Source organism: Crocuta crocuta, unplaced genomic scaffold, assembly GCF_008692635.1.
Source record: "Crocuta crocuta isolate KB4526 unplaced genomic scaffold, BGI_CrCroc_1.0 scaffold132, whole genome shotgun sequence".
In the NCBI taxonomy this organism is placed as follows: Eukaryota; Metazoa; Chordata; class Mammalia; order Carnivora; family Hyaenidae; genus Crocuta; species Crocuta crocuta.
Window position 1 is genome coordinate 1 of NW_027528611.1, and position 12,184 is coordinate 12,184.

Sequence of the window (12,184 nt, forward strand, 5' to 3'; positions counted from 1 at the left end):
GAATTCTGATAACCAAACTTCTAAATGTTGACCTCTACTTAAAATAGTGATAGATGACAGAATCTTTTATTTTCTTAGTGATTCCCTGCCTTGAGAACTTAAGCCTAAGAATAGAGGTTTCTCCAAGAGCTGATCTGAAATACCTGTTCTTTCAGAGGCCGGGCAAGAAACACCAATTTTCAGAGGCATTGAAAGGCATCCCCTGAAGCCCACGTACTGACAAAACTAATAACACAAACTATAGATTGATGAGCCCGACGCTGCTCCTCAGCAACGAGCAGCTTGGATTACTTCCATAGTGTTTGTAAGTATGTTTTAAAAGCTACGGAGAGCACTACAAGCAAATAGCAAATGCTAATAGAGCAGATACTGTGTGACAGATCCAAGGACTGGACTGTTACCTGCATTTCTCACTGAGGCACAGGGAGGTTAAATAACCGCCCAAAGTCCACGTCACGCAAATAATTCAGTATGTGGGATACAGGCACAGGGCAAATGAATAGCAAAACAATTGCTCTGTAACAGTCATTTCAACTTTGTCCCTGGGGCACTAAAAGGAGGAGGATTTCTGAAATGTTTCACAACTGCCACCTTTCTCTAGAAGATACCAGTGGCTCCCCGGAGTTGACTGCTTTCAAATCTGCCCTGCACACTTGGCGCCCCGCCCTGCTGTACAGGTACCTGGGTGCTGCCCACATCGCCCCCTGCAGGCCTCCTCCACAATTGCGGCTAGGAAGGAGGCGCAAGAAGAAAGAGGGTGTCGGTTCTCAGCTTACTGGCCTTGCTTGCATCTGCTAAATTTGACTCTACCCAATAGAGCTTCCAGGGCAAGCCGCATTTGTGATGGGCAATGGGGTATCTTCCAGCCCCACTGGCCGCTCATCTCCACTCCCCATCCCTTTTCCTGGTTCTGTTAACAAAACCACTTCCAGGTACTAAACGGTTCAGCCTGAGACGCCAAAGCAGGGCAGCTGCTGTTCGAGACTACTTCCATTTTACTTCCTGACACCCATTCAACTGGGAGACTGATCCCTTTCTCCTTCCGCCTTTTCTTCCCACAGACACCCCCAAACCGATGGCCACCTTATGGCAGCTCCTTTGAACTTCTGCAGCTTTCCTGAGAATGACCACTTCCTCACTTCCGGCCCATCCAATGGTGACTGGGAGAGAAATAACTCATGATGTCAGGGAAAGAGCATGAGGTCAGAGGACAGCTTTGCCATTTAGCAGCTATGAGGCCTTGGGCAAGTACTTAACCTCTTTGAGTCTGTTTTCTCATCTATAAAGCGGGGCCAATAATACTTCCTTTGCACGGTTATAGCTATTGCAAAGTACTTATTCTACAGTTAAGCAGTAGTAGCTGCCAGATTCCTCACCACGGGTAATTAAATTCTAATCAACAGAGGCAAAATGACGACGATGCCTATCCCAGTATCAATATAACCGCCAGCAGATGGCGCAATTGGTGAATGATTTTTAATTTTTAATTTTAATTTTTTCCCCAGTGGGCTCTGAGGTCTCCCAAACCAGTCCTGGCCAGATTCAGACCACCTTATTTCGTCCCAGACTGTTTGTTTGGGCTTGAGGGACTTGTGTGGCTCAAAACAAAAGTTACTGTCCACCACAGATGAACCAGCCATGGCTGAATAGGTAGAGTCTCCATAATGTTTCAGAAATGCCACTAAACAGTGGAGGCTAGGCAAGGGGTGTGTGTGTGTGTGTGTGTGTGTGTGTGTGTGTGTGTGTGTGTGTGTGGGGGGAGGGGATCGGTGGTGACAGCATGAGGTCTCTGCCAACTTGTAGTCCACCCATCACCCCGGTTGTCAATCACCAGAAAACCCCAAAAAGATGGTTTTCAGCATCTGCCACTGGGAAGCCACAGGCCCTGCATCACTGACAGGTGGCTATGACCAGCAGACCCCAGAAATAAAACAATGATCTTTATGCTGAGTTCCACAATTGTTCTCCAGTGAGAACTGAATGGACAACTAATCCACAGTAACAAATCTACATTTTCAAATAAGAAAAGCAACAGGTGAGGGGCTCCTGGGTGGCTCAGTTGGTTGGGCGTCCAACTTCGGCTCAGGTCATGATCTCACAGTTCATGTGTTTGAGCCCTGCGTCAGGCTCTGTGCTGACAGCTCAGAGCCTNAATAAGTGTTAAAAAAAATTTTTTTTAAAGAAAAGCAACAGGTGATTCAGGACCTGTTCAGCATATTCACCATTTTCCTTCACCATTTTATATTTTCACCATGAGAATGATTTTTTTAAAAAAGGCCCCACACCTCTTAATGTGCCTCAAATTCAAATGTGTACAATTTACTTAATCAGAAGCAGCAGTACAAATGTAAAAACATCAAAAGTCTACAATAAAAGGGTCCACCTACCTGTTTGGATTCGGACAGCTTGTTAAGCAGGCTTATGAATGACCCATGCCCACCACACAGGAAGAAAAGGCAGTCACCTTCCCCTATGACAAGGCTCCTTCTGATATTCTGCCTCCAAAATCTCCCCCTGAGAGCTTAGTGCCGTAACGCTAGGCTACTGCAGATAGCCTTTGGGTGAAGGAATTGTCGCCAGGGGGCGCCATTTAAAATGGCCCCGGTAACTTTGGGTTTACAGATGTGTACTTTTATCCAGCCCTCTGTTACCTGGTTCATAATCTCTGCAAACTGCGGAAGTTTACTCAGCTCCACGAGATTCAGCCAGGTCATATCAAGGATCCAGCGAAACGGCTTGGGAGGGCAGGCTTTCAGATCCAGAGCTGCTCCCCCTGGGGAAGGACATCCGCGGGAATCGGGTCAGCCTGTGCTTCATTTTTAGACATTTATTTTCCGAGTAACAGACACGAGACAACCATATTACAGAGAAGATGAGAAAATTGGAAAATAATCAAGACAGATAATGTGGCTATCGTTTTGAGGTACATTCCCTCCACGCCTTACTGTGATCTTTTCTGATTTATACCGTCTTATAAAACACAGAGGGCAACTTCTTTTCTCACTGCACAGAATTTTTCTCACGTGGTTGCAGTTGTTGGCGGGGGGGGGGGGCTTTTCATTTTTTTAAACAATCAATTTAATGACATTTACAATTTTGATACCAGTGAATAGCTTGATCTTTTCATGTGTAATTTTAAAAGTCACTTCTTAGTCCTCACTGCTCCAGAAGTGTGATACTCAATACTATTTTTTTAGCCAGGTCAAAAAAATGGATAGATGGAGGGCAGGAGGGATATAAGAATTTATGGCTTTTTAAGGGAATAACTCATGTTCAGATCATTTAGTCATTCATTTACGCGATGAATATTTACTGAACATCCTTTGTGTATCAGCATATGCCAGACACTGGGGATAAAGCAGAGAAAACCAAGACCCTTGCTCTTTCGTAGTCTGGTGGAGAGAATGAATTACACCATTGGATCACATTTTGAAGCCAGTCACAAATCAAAAGAGCATCCTCAGTGTGACAATCTTCCACCAAGACACATAATTATGTTTACAGTTTCAAAAAAAGTCTTCGATTGCATGTCTCTGGTAACGTTTTATCACAATAATGCCAGCTATGTTGTTTAATTCGTATGTATGCAAAACAGTGATTCTGAACTTTTAAATCCTATTATCCTCCTGAAGAACTCATCAAGTGCCTCCACTTCCTGTATGGACCTTTGGGCAAAAGAGGGGGTGGAGGGGACTAATGCGGGTGTCTGCTCTCTCTCTAGCACCTTCCTGAGAAGGTGAATGAGCTAAAGTATTCAGCTCCTATAAATCCCTTTGCTCCCCTCTGGGTCAGCTGCTCTGAGTGCCAAACACCCTTAGAACAGGTAAACCTTCCTCTGCCACCTGGAGAAAGAGAAAGCCGTCCATTTCTGCTAGTAACAAGTTTACTATAGGAGAAGCAATCATCAGAGAGCATCACCTGCAGACTCAAAGGACTCTCTTCTAACTTAGAGACAAATGCATTTTCTTCTTGGTTCTTTAAAAAACAAATGCTTTCATGTGACTGTAAGCTTCCAAGACATCAGGAGAAGACATTTAAGCCACAATAAGTCTTTTCAAGCATCTTGGTGTACCTCCACTAACCCAGAGCAATCACAGCCCATCCTGCTCCCCAAGATATCCTGGTTCTCTCTCCCACTTGCTGGATGCATAAACTCAGAGACAAAGAACTCAGTTTCTCTCCATTCCCTCATCCGTCAAATGGGTGCAATGAGAGAATCCACCATATTGGTTGCTGTGAAGATTAAGTAAATTAATGTATGTAGAAAGCTTAGAACAGTCGGCTCATAGTAAGAATGATGTAATCATTAGCTGTTATGTTGATATTAATTCTCTGTTTTGGAAGGCTCAGGTCCAATCCAACCTGGAAGGCAAGAGCAGAGACCCCCTAAGGTGTGTTTGTATCTGTGGTTTATGACAAAAGATAGAAGGGATCTTTCTAAAATAACCAGACAGGAAGAATAGTTATATATCAATTACTCTATAATGCAGGATTGTCCCTAGTATCTATTTCATTTTTCAAAGTGCTCTGACATTCTCAGTTGAAGAAGAAAGTCAAAGGCACCTTTCAAATACTGCAGAAAACAAGTAGGAATTGACACAAAGGGACAGTCATTCCTGGGGAATCAAATATTTCTGCTATGATAAATAAGTCTTCCTTCCCTCTTAAGTATGGAGTTAAAAATGATAAAAATAATATCAAATCCCTAAGGGCTCTATTTGCTAACTTTGTAAAGAACATTGAAAACAAAATCATATATCACTTTTATGAAAATAATTTGGTTAAAATGTAAGACAGCTCAAAAGTGATACAAACTTTATAGTAAACCAATTTTGTCTTTGTTTTTTTTTTTTTAAAAAAAACAACTCTTTAACTGCTGAGCTGATTGTACTTCTGTCAACCAACCTATCATACAATCCAAATTAATCTTTTTAAAGCACTGCTCTGCTCATGCTACTTCCCTGCTCATAAAACATTCGATGGTTCCCTATTGCCAACTAAATTAAATCCAAACTCTTCTCACTGGCTCTCCTGGCCTTGGGCAATCTGGCTCTCCCTGACTCTTCAGTTTTATGAAATGGGGTCATAGATGTGTTCTTACCACAACCCAGATGTGCAGCCTTTTTAAACTTCTCAGTGACCACTCTAATCGTTCTCACAAATTCCTTCCTCACTGTGTTTCTCAGTCTCCTCAGATTTACACCCTTTCTGTCAAAGATCTTGTCTCCTTCTTAGCTCTAGTTTGGCTGGGTGCATTAGGGGAGAGACAGGTGGGTTGGGATGCTGTCTTGATGGGGAGGGTGTCTCAGATCCACATGCTGCCCTCCAGTCTCTGTTACGGGCTGAGGTCCCTGCAGTGCATCCTCTGGGCTATGACAAATCCTGTCTGACCTGTGGGGACATTGGGCTGCTTGCTATCCGCGGAGACTCGTCCTTTGTGTCCAGTTACAAAGTTCCCCTGCCCTGCAGCTTCTTGGCTTGAACCCTAGACCTTTGCTGCACACCAGCCCTCTCAACAGTCCGTGCCCAAGCTCCTGCTTGCCAAATGTCAGGCGCCTCCATCTAGCCACTCCCCACACCAAGCTGCCAAGCAGCTGCAAAGTGGGATCTGGCTCTGGGCAGAATGCAGGGGCATCTCCTGCGGATGTTTCTCGAGCACTCTTCCATACCTACCCAAGGTTCGGCCTCAGGAGACTGGGAAGAGACAAGGATCTTTGCACCTGACATCCTTCTGCCCCTGATTCCTTTATCCTTCCCACAACCCATTATTGCCCAACATGCCAGGTTTTCTTCCGTCTAAATCCTATCTATCTCCTTCTCAGGGGCCATGTTGGCAAATGGAATTCGGGAAGGAAGTCCAGCTCACCTACAAGAAAAGATCCAAAGTACACCTCCCATCTCACTCGTATTCCACAGTTAGAAGGTCTTCCTATGTTTGGCACCCATTTTGCTCCCACTGCTGCCTCGATTCCTACACGCTTCAATGTCCCCCCTTCCCTGGCCCAGTGTCCCAGACATTGAGGATGTGGCCCCAAGTCCAAATGAGAGAGCTTCAAGGTAACTGAAATGAATCAGAGGAAGTTTCTAGGTTTGGTGGATTCAGGTTCCCTTCACTTAAATGTCACAGAGACCTCAAACCTGTATGCCTGGACCCTGTGTACCACCTGCCCCACCTCTTCTGGGTGGTACCTAGCACTTCCCCTCGGGGCCCCTCAGCCTCTTGCACATGGAGGTGGCAGATGATGGTCTCTGAGCTCACACAGCTGGTCAGTGACAAAGCCCCACTCACTTCTCTGCTTCTTGGTCCAGCCCCCCACTTCACTGTACCACGCTGCCTTATGCCTACACTTAAAGACATCAACTTCACCAGGTAGACCTGAGAAAAATACGGACCCAATGACATATTTCAGCTTCCTTTGAACTACAAGAAATAAAAAGTCAAAGAAGAAATTTCCGAGATCATGCAAAATTGTTTGCAAGGTTTCTACAACCGTCATCTAAGCTGACTCTGAGGAAGAAATTAACTAAAGTAGGGAAAGAACACAATGGAGTAATAAGAAGCAATTGCTCACTGCCTGTTTATTACAAATAGGATGTTGAGAATAGAAGTGCATTGGGTCCTACCACCTTGTAGTATGAATTTAGAAATAGTCTACATTTTTCCCCCTACATGACCTCTTCCATTCCCATGGCTCTGGCTTTTATTTCTATGCCCTATCTTAGCAGGTGTCTGACTTCTTCTAATTCATCTGGCCTAACCTTTCTAACTGTCTGTTGGATATCGCAAATTCAACATATGTGTACAGTCACCAGAGATGTTCAAAAACACTCAGCTTCCCCTTCCTCCAAGCACATGGGGGGAGTGCACGTCCCTGCTCTCTTTGAAGTTAGTTGCTGCTGTGTGTCTTGCTTTGGTTGATGGGAGAGGAGCCTTTAAGTGACATGTGTCACTTGTGGAGTAACTTTTCAAAACCAGCGCACAATTTGTCTTATCCCACTCCTCTGCCATAGTAATTATAGAAGCAGTTCCTGGGTGACCATGACAGGCATGTTGGAAAGAAAATAAATGAGAATATTATCTTTGTTGTGTCAAGCCATGGAAAGATTTGAGATTGTTTTTATGGCCACAAAACCTGGCCTATTCTGATGGAAACTAGGTCTCCAAATCACATTTATTATTCTCCCACACTGACACCTCTCAAACTAACTCCTCTTTCAACCAACCAGACCAGAATCTTTACATGGATCAAAAATCTTAAACTCATTCCTGACCCCTCTCTTGGCTCTTACATCTGGTCCGCTGACATTTTACTTCCACGATCTCTCATGTGTGCTTCTGCCTTTATATTCCCATTGTTGTGGGGCGCCTGGGTGGCTCAGTCAGTTAAGCGGCTGACTTAGGCTCAGGTCATAATCTCACGGTTGGTGAGTTCGAGCCCCACATCGGGCTCTGTGCTGACAGCTCAGAGCCTGGAGCCAGCTTCGGATTCTAAGTCTCCCTCTCTCTCTGCCACCCCCCCTTGTGCTCTGTCTCCAAACAAACAAACAAACAAACAAACACTAAATTCCCATTGTCTTTACCCTGGGCTGAGCATGTAGTACCTGTGTCTGGGAAGAGTATAATAAACTCCCTTGAACCTCTTTTCTCTAACCCTATACATGTCTAATGGAGTCATCTTCCTAAAAGATGGTAAGAGGTTCATGAGGGACCACATCACCACCTTACACAATTCCTTGTCCCTCACCAAATCAAGAAAATCCTTCCTCTAGGAATCAAGGCTCACCATTTACATACCCCATTCATTCATTGCTTTCCTTGTGCTGTTCTGTTTCAGCATGGAATGGGTCTTTTACTTCTACCTACCCTTCAGGGTCCTTTTTAAATGCCACTTTCTTCTTTTTGTGGGGAGAGGGGCAGGCAGAAAATGATTAATTAAACTTTATACAAAGAGAAAAAAACATAAGAAATAGATTGGAATGTTTTTTCCCGTGGATCAAATAATCTGAAAAATTTATGGCTTAACCTGTAAGAGTATATTTTCCAAGGATTTCTTACTGACCTCGCCAACCATATGTCCCTCCTTCCTTTTAGACCTAACACTTTGTCTTTAGGCATCTTCTTTTTCTTTTCAGAGTGTATTTTTATGTATTTTGAGAGAGAGAAAGAGAGCAAGCAGTGGAGGGGCAGAGAGAGAGGGAGACAGAATCCCACGCAGGCTCTGTGCTATCAGCTAAGAGCCTGATGTGGGGCTCAAACACACAAACTGTGAGATCATGACCTGAGCTGAAGTCAAGAGCCAGGTGCTTAACCAACTGAGCCACCCAGGTGTCCAATAGCTCTCTTCTAACATTTAGGTTATTCTGCCTTGATTGACAAAAAAAATTTAAATGATCTATATTCCCACTATGAGACTGTTATTTCTTTTGAAGCAATATCTGGTTCATCCTTCTATCTCATCATTAGCATGGTGGATTTGCATGGCATGTGCTCAATAAATATTTGTTTAACTGAATTAAGGAAAATACTACTCTTTCTTTTATCTTCTTAATACTACTTTTAATATGAAGATAAGCAATGAATAGGATTAATTTCCAATATGAAGTACAAGTGGCCTGCTTCAGATCCCGTATCTCCCTCTCTCTATGCCCCTCCCCAACTCGCACTCTGTCTCTCTCTCTCAAAAATAAAATAAAACATAAAAAAATAAAGAACTTCACTTTCACGGGAACATAATATCCCCACTGTGTTATAAAAATGGGTCTACAGCACATCAACGAGCATATCAGAAACATTCTCCTCTCTACCACATCCATATTCCAAACCCTTCACCTTTAATGAGAGCCTGAAACTCTCTGTGCTTCACTGTTCCTCTCTGAAGATCGATCTTCAAGGTCATGAGGAGCACAAAGAGGAATTTGTGATTTTCGTACAGGCCTCTGACAGAGTATGTAAAAACTTCATATGTCAGATACTCAATAATATTCGTAATCCTCTTCTGAGGTAGTGGAGACTTCTCAGATCTGCGATACAGTTTAAAAGTCAAAGAAGTAAAAAGCCATTCCTAAGACCGTAGGAACACAAACAGAAATTTTAAGAGACTCCGCATGGGGGAAAGGAGGGAATTTTAAGTTACTCCCCACCTGGCCATGGACTGGTCAAATAACTTCAAGAACTGGGCCAGCGAGGTCTGGTACATGATGTTGACCATGCTCATCTCTGTGATGAGAAAGTAGAGGATGCTCCCACGGGTGGCTGCAGGCCGGAACTCCTCCTGAGCGGTGTTAATTTTGATCTCCGTTTCTGCGGCCACGTGCAGCTTTTCGCTTACTTCAGCTGCTGTCTGCTTGGTGGTTCGGAGGACACCGATGAGAGATTCGTCATCTACCAGGGAACCTAAAATTCAAACAGGGAAACCGTAGAAAGCAACAAGGGGAATCCGTGGAGGAGCCACATTATTTCTGAAATCGCCGTGTTCAATTTCAAGTCTACTTCTTCAAAGCCCCCAGGGTAGAAGGGCAGATGTTAACACACGGAAAGGCTTTTAGCCCAACTGTCCTCAGATGCCTGAATCCTTCTAAACATTCCCGCGGATGGGTTGTCCCCCACGCTGCCTGAAAACCTACAAAAGGTGATTCTCAGACAGCCCCCATGATTGGTCTGGAAATGTCTGAAGACCCATATCTGGCTCCATGTACTTCCATGTACTAATGTGACATGGCTTTCCCTTCCATTATCACCTCCATGGTCCCCGCAAAATGTCATGAACTCATCCATCCAGCTTGAGTCACGCTGTGAGCCCATCCAGTGTTCTGCACCAGCTTGTAGTAGAATGGTACCCTCTTTATCCAGCTTTAGCAGAGCAGTCCTTGCCACTGAGAACTCCGGTCCCTCTTATGGCTCCAACAAGAGGAACCTGGGGGATAGTGGAAGTGTCCCACCAGGAATAAAACTCTTCATTTTTAGTTTCACCTTTCATTATCGTTTTTAATAGAAACACCACGTCTGTGTGACAATACATTCGGTTTTAAGATATGGAAAGACACTTGGGACACGCTGAGCTAAAAGGTCAAGATATCTGCAAATAGCAGTGCTCTGGCCTGACCCTAGAACTCTATATGGCAGGTGAATGCTTCAGGAAGGGGTGAGTTACTCTGATGGGCATTCTGGGTCTACCATGAAAGTCCAAATTGCAATTGACCTCACAGGACAGGGATGACACCTTGATCCAGCATACTCTTGGCTGGAGCCGGAGAAGAACCCTCCACTCTCCTTGCTAATATTAGAACACCCACTGGTATCCACGTGGCTGGGAGAAGTCAGTGGACCAGAGGACAGACAACTTCATGCAGACAAGCAGTGCAATCAAGGCAGATGAAAGGACTTTTCCATGAGGTCCCCGTGAAGGTAGTGCTGGAGACCACTATGGGAATGACACACCACATGCTTCTGGATGTTAAGATTTTTGTTTATCCCCAAGGATTAAAGTGCACTCATTATGAGGTTACAGTCAATGGCAGAATTTAGGCTGCTGTAACTTCCCCACTGCAAAACAATATGGTGTTTGCTGACTTTATTGTCGTGGGAGAGGATATTTTTATTTATTGAGAAAGACTACCTCCCCAAATCAGACTGTACTGAGGAGAACCCATCCCTGACCTCTAAGGAAATGGTCAAGGCAACTTGAGAGTGAGCTTGGGCCTTGGGTGCCTAAGCGCCTCTGACGCAGATTACACACCTCATAGCCCACTGTGGTAACTTCATTTCAATGCCAAATGAAAGAGTAGATCTTAAAAATAAAATTAGATTGAGCACATTAGTTTCCTTTGGGCAAGCAAATTAGCCTATTATGAGTTACCTAGCTCTACTGGGAGCCCTTACTTTTCTCAGAAGAGAGCAATCATATCAAGAAAGCCGTGTTCTTCTCAAATGCTCAGACTCTGTTTGGTAATTCAAAAATCAGATTCCCTGTGGCCCCTTTTCAAATGTCTAGGTGGAAATTGCCTCGCTTGAGTTTGCCTTGGTAACTCAACTATTTCCTAGCATCTATGATCATGAGGGTCCTTAAAAGAGGGCCCTAGAAATCCTTGTTCCGAACCCTTTTTTTGGTGACTTGTTAATAACCCAGTACCTTTTGTGGCGCTTAATTTGTAGAGAAGGTTGTCTTCTAGTTCCTTCATTTTCCGCTTGTTGAAAGTCACATCCTCCAAAAGTTTAACCCTCTCAGACTCCAATTCCTGTTATCAAGAGACAAGAAATAGTAGAACTGTAATCACCGGCCATGATGGCAGATCCCATTTTACTATTGCTTCTTGTCAATTTTTAAAAGTTTAAACCAAAGTGCCTCTGGAATGACAGAAGAAATTACCATCACTCATCAAATCTATCTATCTGTACTTTTGTATCTCTGGACACTTTAAAAAAAATATGCCTACTGGAGGTTTCTGGGTGGCTCACTCAGTTAAGTATCTGACTTCAGCTCAGGTCATGACCTCACGGTTTGTAGGTTCAAGCCCTGCGTTGGGTTCTGTGCTGACAGCTCAGAGCCTTGGAACCTGCTTTGGATTCTGTGTCTCCCTCTTTCTCTGTCCCTCCCCCACTTGTGCTCTGTCTCTGTCAAATATAAGTATGTTTTTAAAAACTTAAAAAAAAATTATGCCCAGTAGCATTAGGCTTCCCTGCTAAAAGAAATTTTGTCTGATTATCCCTCCTCTCTTCTTGACTCTAAGTTTATTTAAATTAGAGTGTCCCATTTTTTTGGCCTTGTTCCCACATGGCCTCTGTGTGAAATGCCAACTTTATTGGCAAGCAGAAGTGGTAGAAGCAGAGACATAATATCAAGGAACCAAGAGGCCACCCGAGCCAAATGTGAGCTTTTGGTTTAGGATCTGCCTATGGGATCACCAGGCAATTGGTTTGGTTTGATAACAGCCAGTTGTCAATACAAATCCATTTTCCATCATTTGACATCTCCTTCTACAAGAGGGGCTAGACTGGATGTTTGGAAAGCATATTTTTTTCCTTCAAAAATAATGTATTTTTCAAGTTATATTTTGAAAAACCTTCAAATTTTTAGAAAAGTTGCAACACTGATACAATGAACTCTCACATATGCTTTGCCTAGATTCACCAGATAACATTTTGCTTCATCTCTCTCTCTCTCTCTCTCTCTATATATATATATAT

At 43.7% G+C, this 12,184-nt stretch overlaps 1 protein-coding gene across 1 annotated transcript in view; it reads right to left on the reverse strand.

Annotated features, from left to right (window-relative positions):
* Nucleotides 1-2,522: 2,522 nt before the first annotated feature.
* Nucleotides 2,523-12,184, reverse strand: part of DNAH8 (dynein axonemal heavy chain 8) — a 223,098-nt gene continuing 213,436 nt past the window's right edge. The window contains exons 73-76 of the mRNA XM_077754815.1: nt 11,130-11,235; nt 9,142-9,394; nt 8,831-9,021; nt 2,523-2,773 (exon numbers count right to left, since the gene is read on the reverse strand). Coding sequence (XP_077610941.1) covers nt 2,523-2,773; nt 8,831-9,021; nt 9,142-9,394; nt 11,130-11,235 — 801 coding nt within the window. The remainder of the gene's footprint in view (nt 2,774-8,830; nt 9,022-9,141; nt 9,395-11,129; nt 11,236-12,184) is intronic.